The sequence below is a fragment of the Borostomias antarcticus genome, assembly GCF_949987555.1.
Source record: "Borostomias antarcticus genome assembly, chromosome: 18".
Lineage (NCBI taxonomy): Eukaryota > Metazoa > Chordata > Actinopteri > Stomiiformes > Stomiidae > Borostomias > Borostomias antarcticus.
In genome coordinates this window covers 15,652,468-15,670,184 of record NC_140251.1, presented here as the reverse complement: position 1 = coordinate 15,670,184, position 17,717 = coordinate 15,652,468, and the positions used below count along the sequence as shown (strand labels likewise).

Sequence of the window (17,717 nt, the reverse complement as noted above, 5' to 3'; positions counted from 1 at the left end):
CCATAGAGCCTCTGGCCATAGAGTAATAGCAATATTTGGCACAGTACCGCAAGATCTTCATCTCAACCAATGCGTAAAAAACATGATAGCTTTTGCTACACTCTTGGCTAGGAGCCTTAAATGGAAAGACGGACTTCCCACTTTCAGTTTATGGATTCGAGATCGTATGCATCATCTGACCCCATCTACCCCCTTCTAACTGTTGAGGATTCGTCACACAACCCGGCCGGTCGGCAAGGGAGAGGAAATTCCTTGACTCTCTCAGCTCGCAACCATAATTCCAACACCAGACAGGGTTGCTGTTGTGTGATAAACTCTCAAAATGAGATTAAACTAACCACCCTCGGGAAGCGGCAACCCAATAGGCCACTTTCTCTGGGATCCGGCCATACTCAGATGTGGGCCGCCGGTCCCTGGTGGGCAGCTGCACCGGAACACAATGCATTAGACCACTACACCCCCGCAGACCCCTATAACAGGGAACTTAAATGTAGCCTAGTTGGGGGAAACATAAAATGCAATTCTAGATCTTGGAGCATGATCTTGGTTAAAACAACCTGATTTTATGCAAATTCAGTTGGATTTCAACCCTGTGCTGTGCATTCTTCCATCACATGCACAGCTAATTCCTAGCATCCTACACACTAAGAGGGCTGTAGAATCCATGAAAGTTCTATCCACAAAAAGATTAAGTAAAAAAAATTATTTAAAAAATTAGACATTTTTGCCTGCATGTCTGCTTAAGCTGAGGATACACTACAAGATATTATTCCCGATTTTATACACGATTCACAATCCTGCCGAGTCTGTCCTAGTCAGCAGCAGTCTGCACTAGTTGGAGGTAGTCGGAGTGGCAATTTGGCACAGAAATCTGTAAGTGTATGAGGGGTACAGATTTACATCGGCAAGTGTATGATGAGAACAGACTTCTCCCGATCCGAGTCGGAGCGAGTCAGAGCATATCAAACATGTTTGATATTTTTGAGCAGATTCTGGACGCAATCGTGTAGTGTAAACTCGTCCAGTCGTTAAATGTGCGATACCCAGTTTTTCAGTTGTCATACAAAAATCATCAGAAGCCAGTGGTCTAGTGTAGCCTATACTCCCAGTCACTTCATAATCTGTTAAGATTGTGAAAGTCTTCTTGTGTATCCGAGGCTTTACTGTATGACAAAACAAAATGTTTATATGTATATCTGTTTATGACAAGGTAAATACAGTTGCTAATAAATAACTTCAAAATTCTTGTTACTTACTGTACCATTAATTCCCTTTAATTCCCATGCAAAGTTTCCAACTTTGAATATTCCCAGAATTTTACAACCCTAATTCTACCTCTTCCATGAAGCAAACCCAGAACTACTTTAATATCAGATCCTATGTATTCTCTGGCCATCATCATACTGTACACACAAGCTACAAATATCCTAGACCGGACAAGACGTGAAAATGAAATGAAACTGACGTGTTTTCAAACAGTTATGACGGTACCACTGTCCCTGTACTTGTTATTGCTTGTCCACCAGCAGACTGGTGCTCTGAGGTGAATTGTTTGGACATGAGATGGAGGCTCTGTTATCTGGAGGCAGCAATCTGTGAAATGAGAGAGGAAGATATGCCTGTCTAGAGACCTACTATGGTACAGTATGTTAGGGAGAGAGGGACAAGGGGATGGAGAGAAGAAGATGGACAGTGATGGCTAGAGAGAGAGAGAGAGAGGGAAAGAGAGAGAGGTTTCATGTGGAAGAAGACAAGCTCAGAGGGAGACATCCTGGAAAGTGATGAAGTGGTTCTTGGGTTGTTTAGAGAGCTTCTGGCCACTGACAGACAAGCTCACTGCATGTGGTTGTGTGAGTGTGTGTGTGTGTGTGTGTGTGTGTGTGTGTGTGTGTGTGTGTGTGTGTGTGTGTGTGTGTGTGTGTGTGTGTGTGTGTGTGTGTGTGTGTTCAGTCTGGGTGGTGGGTGGAGTACGGTCAAAGAGAGTTTACATCATATGCTTGGCTACTGTTGGTAATGAGATTTAAAGTCCAAATTCAAGGATGATTAGTCACTCCAACAAGCTATTTCAAAACATCAAACACTGTTTGTGAATCAGAAATGATATTCATGAATCGAGGTAGGAGCTGCTATACAGGTCACATAGGGATATTCACTTGTTTAGAGGTGGTGTAGGGATATCTGGCAACATAGCGTGCATCAGCTACTGTAGCCTACATGCCTGACTGACCTTGTGGTAATTTCAGCATGACATTACTTGCTGAAAGTCACTTCCTGAGGGTCTGCAGTGTCACGTTGCCCCCCACACACACACCTGCACATGCAGGGACAACTTTGTGGTGAGTTGGCACGGGAGAGAACTCTATCTCAAACCACAGCCCTCTACCTCTCTCACCCATGCTCCCTCCTTCTCTTCAACTCTCTTTCATCCTTCTGCTCCACTCTCTCTCTCTCCCTCCCTCCCTCCCTCCCTCCATCTCTCCATTTCATCCGCCTTCTTTCCATCTCACTCTCCCTCGCTTTCACTCTCCCTCTGTCCCTCTCTCTCTCTCTCCCTCCCTCCACCTCCCTCTCCCTCCCTCCCTCCCTCGCTCCTGTTCTCTCCTTCCCAAACTACCTCTTTCTCTCCCTGCCTCTCTCCCTCCCTCCCTCCCTCTCTCCCTCCATCTCACATGTGATGTTCACACTTTGATCACACACTCTGTGGTGGGATTCTATTTTAGACCAAGGCAGAGAGGTGTTGAGAGAGCCTCCATAGTCGTCCCTCCTTGCCATGGTAGCAGTTATGGTTATCACCGGTATTATTCGGTACCATGAACAGATTGCTAACACACCAAACTGCTGCAACGTTGCTCATTGCACTGCATGCACTGTTTTCACTCCCAACAACGTCTGGGCTCCTGATGAGATGGCGGATGGTGTCCCGGGGGATCTCCTCCCAGACCTGGACCAGGGCATCACTGATCTCCTGGACAGTCTCCTCCCAGACCTGGACCAGGGCATCACTGAGCTCCTGGACAGTCTCCTCCCAGACCTGGACCAGGGCGTCACTGAGCTCCTGGACAGTCTCCTCCCAGACCTGGACCAGGGGATCACTGAGCTCCTGGACAGTCTGTGGCGCTACTTGGCGGTGGCGGATGCACCGATACATAACGTCGGCGCTCATTGGATTCAGGTCTGGGGAACGTGAGGGCCAGTCAATGGCATCAATGCCTCCGTCATCCAGGAACTGCCTACACACTCTAGCCACATGAGGCCGAGCATTGTGAATGTCTGACAATGGACTACCTGCGCAACCTGAATAGGCTGCAGGTATCGCCTCATGCTACCAGTAGTGACAAGGGCACTAGCAGAATGGAAAAGTAGAGAAAAATCAATGGGGAAGGATAAAGAGAGAGAAATGGTCTGTGGCCACCACCTGCATAATCATTTCCTTTTTGGGGGGTTGTCTTGCTGTTGCCTCTCCTCTCCACCAATTATTGCTTTCATTTGCACCAAAGCAGGTGAAATTGATTCACAATTCCTAACTGGACTGATCAATATCCCAGAACTTTAATTGACTTGGTGTTATACTGTGATGAGTAAGTGTTCACGTAATTGTTTTGAGCAGTATATATAATATTAAAGTATTTATATATTTATATACATACATACATATATATATATAAAGTATATATAGACCACTGTGTCTTCAAGCCTGACAATGAGGGGCGGTTGTGGAGGGTAGATGGGAGATTAGATTAGATTAGATTAGGTTAGATTAGATTACATATCAGATCAGAACAGTCAGTGAAACAGAAGGTTGTTTCTGCTCTGAAATTAGGTTTCTGAATATGCATGACACACAGGCCCTCAAAGGCGATTAATATAAATGTGAATTTAAGCATTTATTATAATAACCTCTGTCTTGAGGACTGCATTCTGTGTGTGAATCCATGTATGTGTGTGTGTGTGTGTGTGTGTGTGTGTGTGTTTGCATGCATTTGTGTGTGTGCGTGTGCACGCGTGCATATGTGTGTTTGTGTCCACACAAATTTACACAAATTTACAATTTACAGGGCTTTTAGGAAAAGAGTGAACAGAGTTTAATGTCCAACGTAGCAGCTACCTCCAGCCTCCCCATGGCTGGCTGCTCCCACAAACATACAGGATTAGAAACTTTTTTTTTAGCTTTTTAATTGTTCTGTTGTAATCCTGTTATTGGAGAAAAAAAAGGAATGGCATTTGGATTGAAGGGGATTCTGTTTGGTTCTGCTTGGAGAACTCTGAGCTGGTGGAAGAGGGGGTTAGCTGCACTTTGTATCATTAATGTCAGATATTCAGTAATGAACAAAGCAGCAACACAAGAGACGGCATTAAAGGATTTAGCCTGTTACAAGTTAGTAATTAGTGACATAAGAGGGCTCTGAGGGACAGAGCGTGGATGCAGAGTGTGGAGGGGGAAGAGGAAGGGCTCTGAACCAGACCTGCGTCAGGTACTGACTGACTGATCTGAAATCCGCTAACTGGATGGAAGAGTTTTGGGACTAGGCTGTTGGTTCTGGTTGTGCCAGGCAGGATCAGTCGGCGCATATATTGCATTTGAGATGACTTCAAGTACTGTAGCATTTCACATCAGGTCTGGTTCAAATGTAGCAGAACTGTGGTTTCGACTGCCGTCTTAGTTCTAAGTAAATCCAGAATGTCTCCCTTGGACCTCGTGGATGATGTCTTGTTCGAACCTTGGCGCTTGGGCTTTGGGAGCAGTACACCACTGGGGACATGGCTGTGAGGCTATTCCTCCATCTTTGATTCTATGTGATTAACATATGTCAGGCAGATACAGAATGGACGCTGGGAGGTCGGGGTCCAGACCCCAGCACCTTCATCAGGGATGAGATCTGAATGAGATTCTCCCCGTGACAAGAGGGTGACCTGGGTTCTTGCCTCTCGTCATTGTGTCTGCTCAACTCATTTATCCCTACTGTCACTCCACATTAGTGCAGTTTAAGGTCACAATCAAGGAGATGACAGGATAATTACAGGTGTGGCATTCAGTACCACCTGTTGTTCTGTTCTGGGGGAGGCTGTGTAGAGAATAGACATCAATACAGTTTGAATTAATTACACTTCAAACAGTTTCATTTAAAAGTTAGATGTTCCTGTCTCGAGTGGTCTCTGTTGTCTGGCAGTCAATATAATACAAATGTCAAATAAAATTAATATTAAACACAAACACAAATAATGTGTGAGTATACTGTCGTCAAAGGACCCAGTGTACCCCCCCCCCCCCTCTCTCTCAGAGTCTGGTCCTCCCTCCCTCCCTCCGTCTGCAAACATGCCAGCCAACAACATCCTTCCTGTTTGAGGGTTGACTCCTTGGTTGAAACAGGGTCCGGAAACGCATTACTGGACCCAGACCAGGGTAAAGTCCAACTCTACTGAAGGTCAAAGCAATTAGCCCACTCTCCATCCTCTCTCGCTACCCTAGTCCTTCCTCTCTCTCCGTTTCCTCTCCTCTACTCCCTCACTCACCCTTCATTCTTTACCCCCCCCCCCTCTCCTCGCTCCCCCTCTCCAACCTCACTCTCCGATCTCCTGCCCCCTCTCTGCAAGTACGAAGCGTCGGCTGCTCCGTTGGTTCTCATTGTAAAGGAGACCTTTTCACCTCTGTTCTGATCAAACAAATTTTATTTCTAAAACAGAAGGAGCAGCCAGAAAGCACCACAGAGCATATCATCAAACAGCAGAGTGATAAATAAATGAGCAGGTATACAGCTCACATGATGCTCGATACAGCAGGACCCCCTATCCCGACACCACGAAACGCACTTCGTTGACTAATACAGCGTCTTATCAGGCCATATGTTACACAGCACTCTGACAGACATATGACGGATCACTTGGCCGTTCAGAAACCCCTCCAGAGCGCTATTCTGTGACAAATGACCTCCCACTGATGAGGAGCAGAGACGCATGCTGGCTGTTTTAGCTGTAGCAGCAGTTGTGATGCTGGAAGTAATATTTAACCACTGGGGGGGGGGGTGGGGGGGGGGGGTTCGGCCCTGGGGGAGAGAGAGGGAGATGACATCAGTCTGGTTGGTCTGCCTGTATGACTGTGCCTACTTTCATGTCGCTAGGGATTTGATTGATGAATCAATGCTGCAGAGGTGTGTGTCCATGTGTGTGCGAATGTGTGTGTGTGTGAGAGTTGTGTATGTGTTTGTGATGCAACACTGATGGCATACAGAAGAGGAGGTATTGAAGAGTGGGAAGTGGAGGCAGCATTCTGTATTGAGCTTTCTGTGTGCTCTGGTTCTTGGAAAACAGCAAGAGAAGAAGCCAATGTTGCTTATGTAACAGTCCCACATTCCTCTTTTGACAGTCGCTTTCTCAAAAACACTTGAAAAGACATGCCAGCCGACACACATGCTGTGCACACACATAATCCCACCCACGAATGGACACACGTGCACACACACACACACACACACAACCACCACTACATTTCTTGGATCTCAGGGATATGGCATGAGTTTATTAAAAAGCCACAATGTGTCTCTGCCCTGCAAATACAGAGCTTCACCATGGGGACTTCTAGGATCGATCCAGGAACATAAAACACACGTCTGACTGATAGACTTAACTGTCACACATACTACCAGTAATGGCAGGGTCTAGAATGACACCCGAAGTATCAACAGAATAATCTTTGAAGCATGTCTGGTCAGGTTCTCCAAGAGCCAGACATTGCTGAGAAAGAGAGACAGACAGGAAGACAGACAGACAGACAGACAGACAGAACACCTCGGGGAGAAGCTGGGTTTGTCTGCCAGCCCCGGGCAATACCAAGCTAGCAAGGGTATCTAAAAGAGATAGAGAGAGAGAGAGAGAGAGAGAGAGAGAAAGAGTGTGTGAAGCTCTGGAATATTGAAATGTGTCATAAGCCTGAAATGCATCACAAGCCTTTCAGGAGGCCAGGTTCCTGGGCTGACTCTGGATGAGTCACTCTGCACTCCGGGCAATGTCACTGACATAGTCCTCCACTCTGCTTCTCACCCCCCCCCCTCCCTCCCTCCCTCCCTCCCTCCCTCGCTCCATCTCCTCGTCCCTCTCATCCTCTGCGTGTGGTCGGGGTTGGTGGAGGGCAGGCGTATGATGTGTAAAACCTGCACCTCACCTCATGCTCCCGCCTCCAACGGACGATTCATCTCTCCTCCTCCCTCTAGTAATAACCCCACTTTCATCTCTCTCTCTCTCTCACTCTCTCTCTCTCTCTTTCCGTCTCCCTCTCTCTCTCCCTTCACAAGTTGACCTTATCAAGTCAGTAAACATCAAAGGGATGAGTCATGTCTGATTAAACATATCTCCGGACATTGACAATTAGGGCGGATTCATACCCTACACAAGCTAGGCTAGTGCCAGCTTCGCTAGCTACAGTATGTAAGGCTACACAAGTTGTGCACGACGCGTCCTTGTGACCTAACGTGTGTAGATCATATAGCAGCGCTGTGTAGAGCACAGTTGGCCCAGCGTAGCATGCGTATGAGTATGAACTAGGCTTTAGGTTTCAGATCAACAATGAAGCCAGTGCTCTGAAGGAGAATGGAAAGACAAAGCCTGGTATTGGCACGACAGGCTCACTGCCTATTGGTCGGCTTTGTGAAGGAGAGCGCTTTATCCTCTTCTTTTTTTTTTTTGCGCTAGCTTTGTGCTACTACTGTACCATTTGCACGGTCCTGTCTCGTTCCTGCGCCCTCTCCAATGTTGTCTAAACGTTACGCACCTCGCCGTAAAGCAAATTCCTAGCAAGTTGTAAAACGGCATGGCAATAAACGTTTTCTGATTCATAGTCTGATTTCACAGAAGTGCATAGCTGGTTCCCAGTCTGTCTGTCAAGGCTTTCTCTACAATACTCGACACTGAGCCACTTAGGAAAGCTGTCTGGGCCATAGAAATAGACCTCGTCCGTCTGTATGTCTGTGTCTGTCTGTCTGTCTGTGTGTCAGCCTCTCCAAGTGTGACCCCAGAGCTCTGAACTGGAGAGAGTGACCTAAATGAGGGAGCAGACGCAGTGGAGATACGCTGAGCGCCTCCGAGGGGCTCTGATTGGAGACGGAGGCAGAGATGGAAGCAGACTTGTTTTGTTTACTCCCCCGTGACCCGGAGACGGGGAGAGCTGGTGTTCAGCGCCACGGCAGAACCATCAGTCAACCATGGAGAAGAGTGTCAGCCCGCAGGCCACGTCCCAAACACTGACTGCTGAGTGGTTCTGCTGTGTGTGTGTGCGTGCGTGTGTGTGTGTGTGTGTGTGTGTGTGTGTCTCTGTATAAAAAGAGAGGGGGGGTGGGAGAGAGAGAGAAATAGAGAGGCAGAGTGAAAGAGGCAGAGGGAGAGAGAGAAAGGGAGGTTAGAGAGAGAAAGGAGAGAGATAAAAAGTGCAGTTCAGGTGACCTGTGTGTGTTTCTAGACTGGGGTCCTCCTGAGGACAAACAGCCATTATAAAACAATACAAACACACTTTAGGGCCAACAGGGCCAGCAGAGTAGTCAAACCTTTTGGTGTCCTCAAGAGTTTACTTAATTTTATTGTACCACATGGCAATTGATTTTCACTGACGTTCTCTGTCTCTCTCTCTCTCTCTCTCTCTCTCTCTCTCTCTCTCTCTTCCGCAGGGCGATGAAGTCCTGACGGTTATTAAGACCAAGGCACAGTGGCCTGCCTGGCAGCCCCTGAATGTGTGAGTATGCACATCAGACACATCTTCATTCATGTCTATGGCCAGCAGCCTCACTTCCAATCAAATCAGCACAATGTTAAAAGTGCAGTCAGCATTGATTCTGTCTCAGCCTGCCTGGTCTGTGGTGCTGTTCTCTCTTGATAATCACCGTATGAATATTAGTGAGGGAGGGGAGTGAGTGGCGGTGTTGTGAAGGTCTTTCTGTGTGTTGCCCCTGGGTCTGTCACTACGAGAGATTAAAGAGAGGTTGAAGGCCTCTCTGTCTCCAGCTCTAATATATCCAGACTCCAGACTGACCTATTCTTACTCCAGACTCCAAACTGACCTATCCTCACTTCAGACTGACCTTTCCTCACTTCAGACTGAACTATCCTCACTTCAGACTGACCTATCCTCACTTCAGACTGAACTATCCTCACTTCAGACTGACCTGTTCTCACTCCAGACTGACCTGTTCTCACTCCAGACTGACCTGTTCTCACTCCAGACTGACCTGTTCTTACTCCAGACTGACCTGATCTCACTCCAGACTGACCTGATCTCACTCCAGACTGACCTGTTCTTACTCCAGACTGACCTATTCTCACTTCAGACTGACCTGTTCTTACTCCAGACTGACCTGATCTCACTCCAGACTGACCTGATCTCACTCCAGACTGACCTGTTCTTACTCCAGACTGACCTGTTCTCACTCCAGACTGACCTGTTCTCACTCCAGACTGACCTGTTCTCACTCCAGACTGACCTGTTCTCACTCCAGACTGACCTGTTCTCACTCCAGACTGACCTGTTCTCACTCCAGACTGACCTGTTCTCACTCCAGACTGACCTGTTCTCACTCCAGACTGACCTGTTCTCACTCCAGACTCCAGACTGAGGTGTTCTGACTTCAGATTCCAGACTGACTTGTTCTCACTCCAAACTGACTTTTCTTACTCCAGACTGACCTGTTCTCACTCTAGACTGACCTGTTCTCACTCCAAACGGACTTTACTTACTCCAGACTGCCCTGTTCTCACTCTAGACTAACCTCTTCTCACTCCAGACTGACCCCTTCTCACTCCAGACTCCAGACTTAACTGTTCTCACGCCAGACTCAAGACTGACCTGTTCTCAATCTAGACTGACCTTCTCTGACTTTAGACTGACCTCCTCTCACTCCAGACTGGCCTGTTCTCACGCCAGACTCCAGACTGACCTGTTCTGATGCCAGGCTGACCTGTTCTCACTCTAGATTGACCTGTTCTCACTCTAGACTGACCTGTTCTCACTCTAGACTGACCAGCTCTCATTCTAGACTGACCCGTTCTCACTCCAGACTCCAGACTGACCTGTTCTGACTCCAGACTGACCTGTTCTCACTCCAGACTGACCCGTTCTCACTCCAGACTCCAGACTGACCTATTTTCACTCCTGACTGACCTGTTCTCATTCTAGACTGACCTGTTCTCACTCCAGACTCCAGACTGACCTGTTCTCATTCTAGACTGACCTGTTCTCACTCCAGACTCCAGACTGACCTGTTCTGACTCTAGACTGACCTGTTCTCACGCCAGAACAGTGGTGGAAGCAGGCCAGGTTAGGACAGGGCATGTTGTTTGGAATCACATCATCAACATGATAGAAGTTTCAGGAGAGGAGAAGGATATGGGTGAAATATAGATATTCTCCAACAGATGTTTAACCATCTGAACTGTGAGTCTGCCAACTGAAGCTTATATAGCAACTCATATGCAGCTATTAATTTGAGTTGTCTGTTCGCTTACGTAACTGCATCATTGTATTGTACTTCTGTATTGTCGTAATTCTCAATATTTTGTTGTTGTTTTTTCATATTCATGCATTTATTCCCTCTCTGCCCTCTGAGAAAGGCAATTTTCTGAATTTCAGCACACACATTCTCGCTAAAGCAAACACGCACAAGCATGCATTCACGCACACACACACACACACACACACTAGCCCAGAGGACATTCAGCAAAACATCTGTTGTTTTACCACTGTTTATGATAGAGAACATTTATTCTAACTAATTAGTTCTAAAGAGAACCAATTATTATCTTGTCTAGCCTGCTTTGACAAACTGTGTTCACCAGAATGTCTTCACACTTCTTTTTTGTTTGGAGCAACATATAGCAATTATATGTTAATATATTCATAAATATGTATCTACCTCAGGCTTCTACTTATAGCAGATTGGTACTGTGTCCTGCGTGGGTGGCCTGTGTGAGCGTACAGTCATACTTTTACAGAGGGCATTCTATGATTGTTTGAACTATCTCTAATTACTTGCACGAGGCGTGCAAGCAAGGTGTTCACTGCTGTCTGTGTGTGTGAGTATGTGGATGGATATGTATGTCTGTATGTATGTATGTACGTACGTACGTACGTACGTATGTATGTATGTATGTATGTATGTATGTATGTAGGCCTATGTATGTATGTATGTATGTATGTATGTATGTATGTATGTATGTATGTATGTAGCCTATGTATGTATGTATGTATGTATGTATGTATGTATGTATGCACTGTATGTATGTATGTATGTATGTATGCACTGTATGTATGTATGTATGTATGTATGTATGTATGTATGTATGTATGTATGTATGTATGCACTGTATGTATGTATGTATGTATGTATGTATGTATGTATGTATGTATGTATGTATGTATGTATGTATGTATGCACTGTATGTATGTATGTATGTATGTATGTATGTATGTATGTATGTATGTATGTATGTATGTATGTTCGCACCATAACTCAAAAACAAATGACCCTATGACATTTATACTTGGTACATATATTCCGCCCAAGTTACCCTGGAGTTGATTTTGTAGCGGATCCGAATTATGGGGCAGATCCACAAATATTTTTTCTCTTTCGTTATGAGTGTATATGAGTTATTTCATTTCATTTAATTTCAAACCTTTATTTATACTCGTAAAGCACTGAGGTTTCTCTAATTTACAGTGTTGATGAGCTCACACAAATACATAAATAACAAAAGAACAAATACAGTAGTAATAATAATAATAATAATAATAATAATGATAATAATCATAATAATAAAAATAATAATAATAGGCCTAATAATAATAATAATAATTCAAAACGGTTACAGGTCGAAGTACAAATGTCAAGAGCCATGGATTTAAACTCTGCGATTGACGGAAGTACCTCAAGCTTTAGAGTCTGTTGTAAAGTATTCCAGGTATAAGGAGCATCATGGAAAAAAGCAGCTCTACCAAGTTCAGAATGCACTCGAGGAACCCTTAAAACAAGCCGATTGTTTGATCGGGTCTGGTATTAATACTTCCAACTGACCACCAGAGGGCAGCAACAACTACCTCTCTCCATTGCATGATTTTGTTATTGCACATTGGAAAATTTGAAAAATCATTTTTCTGACTGTAGTATAGTCCTCAGAAGCATGCGCTCCACAAACACATTCAGCGGATTTCACACCCATACGGTCCAGCCATATAGGTTTTTACATACTGTACACCTGCGACTATACCTTGAACACCAAATGTTTGTTTTCTCAATGTAATAGTACTTAGTCCACCCTCTGTTGCTTACTAATCCACCCTTTGTGAATGGCATGCAACACAACGTGACGTGACCTCACATTCTCTATAGAGCGGAACAGTGAGGCTCAGGAAATGAATTCCGTCTTCATTCACTCCATTGATGTTTCAGAAAATCCTCATATATAGTTTTAAGCATGCAAGCCAATTGGCTAGCTGGTGAACCATGACTTCAAGTCTGTATGATAGAAGACACAAGTCCATATGATATCAACCTTGTTTGTTAGAAAAACATGTTTCATTTGCAATGTCATGGAAAAGTACTACACTGTCCACAATCCTAAAGTATAACAGAGACTTCTCTGATTGGTGGAGCTCGCTGTTACCATGGAAATGTTTTGCACATGAGACGTTACTGCCTGCTACCATGGTAAAAAGGCTAGTTCCCATCACCGCAGAGGCATTTTAGGGTTGAGGTTAGGGTTAAGTTTAGGGTTGGGGTTAGGGTTTGACTAGTCTCTGCGTTGATGGTAACTAGCCTCTACCAAGGCTACCACTGACACCATTGTTACAACCCTTTCTGATTATTTTTATTAAATGAATGAGAGATATCTAATACAGGTGGTATTTGATTTTATACAGTATGTAATTATGTATTGACATCAGTGTCAAGTTAACTAACTAGCTAGCAACAACAAAATGGTCACGAAATGTTGGTATTTTAGGTTGGAAGTTGTTGGAAAGTTGTCATTTGCAATGCTTTATGGGATGGGTAGTAACCCACCTAAAATAATTAGGCTATGCACCTTTGCCTTTTTCCCTTTTTCCCTTCTGATTCTCTTCACAATCAAATGTTTGGTTGGCTTGTTTCTAGGTTTTAAAGAAAGAAATGTCAGTGGAGTGAATGTAGGCGAAATTAACTTCCTGAACTGAAGGCAATAAAAAAGTGGGTGGTCACTGTTGGCGCAAGTTGGCACCTTGCCTGAGTGCAGTCAAGTTTCTACTGTATCTCATAGTTTTACTGCCTCCTTTTCCTTGGCTACTGTGTTGGTTTGCCTAACAATTCTCAAATAGCCTTCTGTCTGTATGTCTTTCTTTCTCTTCGCCTGTCTGTCTGTCTCTTTGTCTTTCTTTCTCTCTGCCTCTGTCTGTCTGTCTGTCTGTCTGTCTGTCTGTCTGTCTGTCTGTCTGTCTGTCTGTCTGTCTGTCTCTTTGTCTTTCTTTCTCTCTGCCTCTGTCTGTCTGTCTGTCTGTCTGTCTCTTTGTCTTTCTTTCTCTCTGCCTCTGTCTGTCTGTCTGTCTGTCTCTGTCTGTCTGTCTGTCTGTCATTCTGTCTGTCTGTCTGTCTGTCTGTCTGTCGGTCTGTCTCTATCCACCCATATCTGCACCCATGTCAGTCCCATCTGCCTCTGTCTTTCTATCTATCTGTCACCATCTCCCCATCCTTCCATCCCTCTAACTGTCTCTCTAACTCTGTCTCTGTCTCTCTCTCTCTCTCTCTCTCCCTCTCTCTGTCTCTCTCTCTCCCTCTCTCTGTCTCTATGTCTCTCTCTCTTCCCCAGGCGCTCAGCCCCGTCGGCAGAGTTCTCAGTGGACCGCGTGCGCCACCTGATGTCCTTCCTCACCATGCTGGGGCCCAGTCCGGACTGGAACGTGGGTCTGTCTGCGGAGGATCTCTGCACCAAGGAGTGTGGTTGGGTCCAGAGGCTGACCCAGGACCTCATCCCCTGGGACGCGGGCACTGACAGCGGGGTCACCTACGAGGTCAGGGTCCTGGAAGCTGCCCTCATACTATGGGTGGCAATTTTGGTGTACTGTGCACATACTGTGCAGGATATGTTTGGTGTTGCTGCATTCTTGGGTGAATGGGAGGCCATTGTAAAGCGCTTTGGATAAAAGCGCTATATAAGTGCAGTCCATTTACCATTTACCATTACCATTCTTTAGGCCGAGATCTTTATGCCAGTCCAAACCCCATGTCCCTGTGACCTTTCCACGTCGAGATATATAGTTTCAATCCCCCCATTGGCAATGAATGGGGGGCATTTTTTGTTCCCAAAAAATGAATGGAGGTGAATGGGCAGTCGTGTTTGGGCAGCGGTTCTCTCTCCACACACCAGACTGAGCCAAAATGTAATTCTAAGTTGGACCATGCTACACGCCTCCACGAGTTTCATGAAAATCAATCTGGTAGAGTCCAAATCCTGTGTCCCTAGCTCCCCTACACAGAGAGCTGGCTTTGTTCAAAGTTTTGTTTTAATTTGTGGATCTGCCCTGTGATTCGCATCCACTCCAAAGTTTTATGGGTTCTAAGTTGGCCCACCCTACACCCCTCCACCGAGTTTCATGAAAATTGGTCAGGCAGGAAATAAATGGCAGGGTTCCAGTTTTAACCCTGGGGAAATAAGCAGCCCCGAGCCTAAGTCCAAAAAATGAATGGAGGTGAATGAGTGGCTATGTTTGGGCAGCTCGGTGGCGCCCCCCTCAGGTCGTAGCCGGCAGGGGGCTGTTTGGTGCACTTATTTCACAATAATACACAGACAAGTATGAATAACAGCGAAAGCACAGTACATACATCTGTTGTCCAGAGGGGAGCATCTCTGGGGGTAGAGAGGTTGGCCAGGATCAGGAACTATCCAGTAGCCAGAGCCTCTTCCACTTGGATATCACATGTATCATAGTCTAAAAGGCTCACAGATCACAGGTGCAGCAAACAAGTCAACTTTAATGCTTGCTGCACACATACAGTCATTTGAGATATGGGTCCAGCAGCAGAGCCATGCCCCCAGACTCCGCAGTTTGGCGTGACTTCCAGAACTACAGTACCGTATGTCCCTCAGTGTTGTGGCATGATTCTGGAAGGAATGTTGTTGTTGTTGTTGTTGTCATTGTTGATGTTGTTGACGTCCCTGGTGCTACTGTATCTACATTCATTGGTAGTCCAAGAACAGTGGCAATCCATTTATATTCTCATGAATAAACACACGTCCTTAACCTCCAGAGGAGTTAGAAATAAGTACATTTCAACTTCAAAACACTGCAGCCCTCCAAAAGCACAGTGATGGTTGTCCTTATTACTGAGCTATCCCTGTTTGCCCTCGTGGCAGCCTGACTGCCCCTATGTCTGCTGGACATACAGCATCTAACCAACAGATCCTGGTCTGACCCTCAGAGTCCAGCTGAGATTCAGCGGTGTTAGCCATAGCGGTGTGTCCGCTTGACCAGGCACCTCCTGCTCTGGAACTGGCTATCTGCCTCTCCTGACAGGGACATTTAGTGGGTTGACCAGAAGCAGAGCTGATACCCAGTATCTGGAGAGTCAGTGGAAACAGACTGAACGTACTGCCATCTATAGGACTGAGAAGACACTGAAGGCAGACTGCTAAACCAACCGCACAGTGTAGAGGATTGTCAACATGCGTAGCAGCCTGCTGTCCTCCCTGCACTGTGTGTTCTATGGACGCAGGGCTAGTAATGATGCAGACTGAGATCAAACAGTTATCCTCAATCCAAACACACACACACGCACACACACACACACACGCACACACACACGTGCACACACACACACACACACACGCACACACGCACACACACACACACACACGCGCACACACATACACACACACACACACACACACACACACACACACCAGATGGCTTCTCATAGCCAGCCCGTCTCTTGCTTGATTCACTCACTCTTAAAACCAACTCATTCACTATCTCTCACTATTAACAACTTAAAACCAACTCATTCACTATCCTCTCACTATTAACAACTTAAAACCAACTCATTCACTATCCTCTCACTATTAACAACTTAAAACCAACTCATTCACTATCCTCTCATTATTAACAACTTAAAACCAACTAATTCACTATCCTCTCATTATTAACAACAACTTAATACCAACTTACGGTGTCTCACTCCCTCCCTGCCTCACTCCCTCCCTTCTCTCTTCCTCCCTGTCTCTCTTCCTCCATTTTACAGTCTACCCTGTATGTCCTACTTCCAACCATGCCTCTCTAAAAACATAGTTTGTCTCTATCCTGTCTCACTCACTCCCAAACATACAGTAATGTTAGCTCAACTAAAACGGTTAGTCTTACTTCCAGCATGTACTCTACCCTGTCCTTTACACATGATGAGCCCTGGATTATATCCATGTTGTATGTATTGTGACTCCATATGCGTACACCCCTTCTGTTCCAGTCCCCCAACAAGCCCGCCATCCCCCCAGAGAGGATCCGCCCCCTGACCAGCCTGGACCACCCCCAGAGCCCCTTCTACAGCGCCGAGGGAGGGGCCATGACCCCCCTGGCCAAGGTGGTGGTGGAGAGGATCGCTAGGAAGGTACTGGTCACTGTGTGTGTGTGTGTGTGTGTGTGTGTGTGTGTGTGTGTGTGTGTGTGTGTGTGTGTGTGTTTTTGCACCTGTGTGTGCAGTGTGTGTGTGTGTGTGTGTGTGTGTGTGTGTGTGTGTGTGTGTGTGTGTGTGTGTGTGTGTGTGTGTTTTGCACCTGTGTGTGCATGTCACCTACAGTTTGTGTGTGCCAGTGTATGCACCAGTGTGTGTGCATCTGTCTGTCTGTCTGATATCTTTGTCTTTAATCCACAGATTATTATTGTTCGAATGTAATACTCGTCTTTACCCTGAGAAACCGAGCAGCCGAATATCAATTAAATTTGAAACATCATACCAGATAGCCATCAACACCTCGCTTGGAAGAGACAAATTCATTTTTGCCGTCTCCTCTGAGAATAGCAGTCCAGATTGGAGGATGTTATCAGTGTTTGTGATGCTGAAAAGCGTTTCGTGTCCTCAGGGGGAGCAGTGTAACACCGTGCCAGACACGGTGGACGACATCGTAGCAGACATCGCCCAGGAGGAGAAGGAGGAAGGTGTGAACTTCACTCGCATCCACAGCCTGGCGTGGGGATGTTCAATCTAGAGGGCCACACGCAGTCGCTGCAAGAGGACAATTTGAATCTAATACCAGGGTGTAATTTTGGAGGCGAATGAAAACTACACAAGAAATAGATAAGCAGAGGCCCACTGGGTTTAGACTCTGAACACAATGTAACACCAAACACAGAACAGACAGGCTCGGAGGGAGCGACGCCTTCTGTCATGTGACGTGCTGAGATGTGGGGAACTAAACCTTTAGTTTAGTTTAGTTTATTTAGATCAGGACAGTGCATATTGATGAACGTGTAAAAAACATGTAAATATGCCAGATTGTAGCCCGGAGGCTAGTTTCCATCTGGAGTCCATTAGGCAGGTTGATATTACAAAACAAGTTACAAGAGGTACATATATAAAACACAGACACAGTACAATACATAGAAAACATAGAAAAATGTCATGCAGTTAGAGGTGTACGCATTTTTGGTTGGCTCTAAGCCACACAACCTGTATGCCTTGTGTTTTGTTTTCTGTTTTCACATGTTCGCCATTGTTTCT

The 17,717-nt window shown here is 45.8% G+C and overlaps 1 protein-coding gene across 1 annotated transcript in view; it reads left to right on the top strand.

Annotated features, from left to right (window-relative positions):
* Positions 1–17,717, top strand: part of LOC311320821 (spondin-1-like) — a 49,985-nt gene that overhangs the window by 27,693 nt on the left and 4,575 nt on the right. Inside the window, exons 7-10 of the mRNA XM_084452664.1 lie at positions 8,652–8,716; positions 13,816–14,017; positions 16,467–16,607; positions 17,080–17,155. Of these exons, the coding sequence (XP_084308790.1) occupies positions 8,652–8,716; positions 13,816–14,017; positions 16,467–16,607; positions 17,080–17,155 (484 nt within the window). The remainder of the gene's footprint in view (positions 1–8,651; positions 8,717–13,815; positions 14,018–16,466; positions 16,608–17,079; positions 17,156–17,717) is intronic.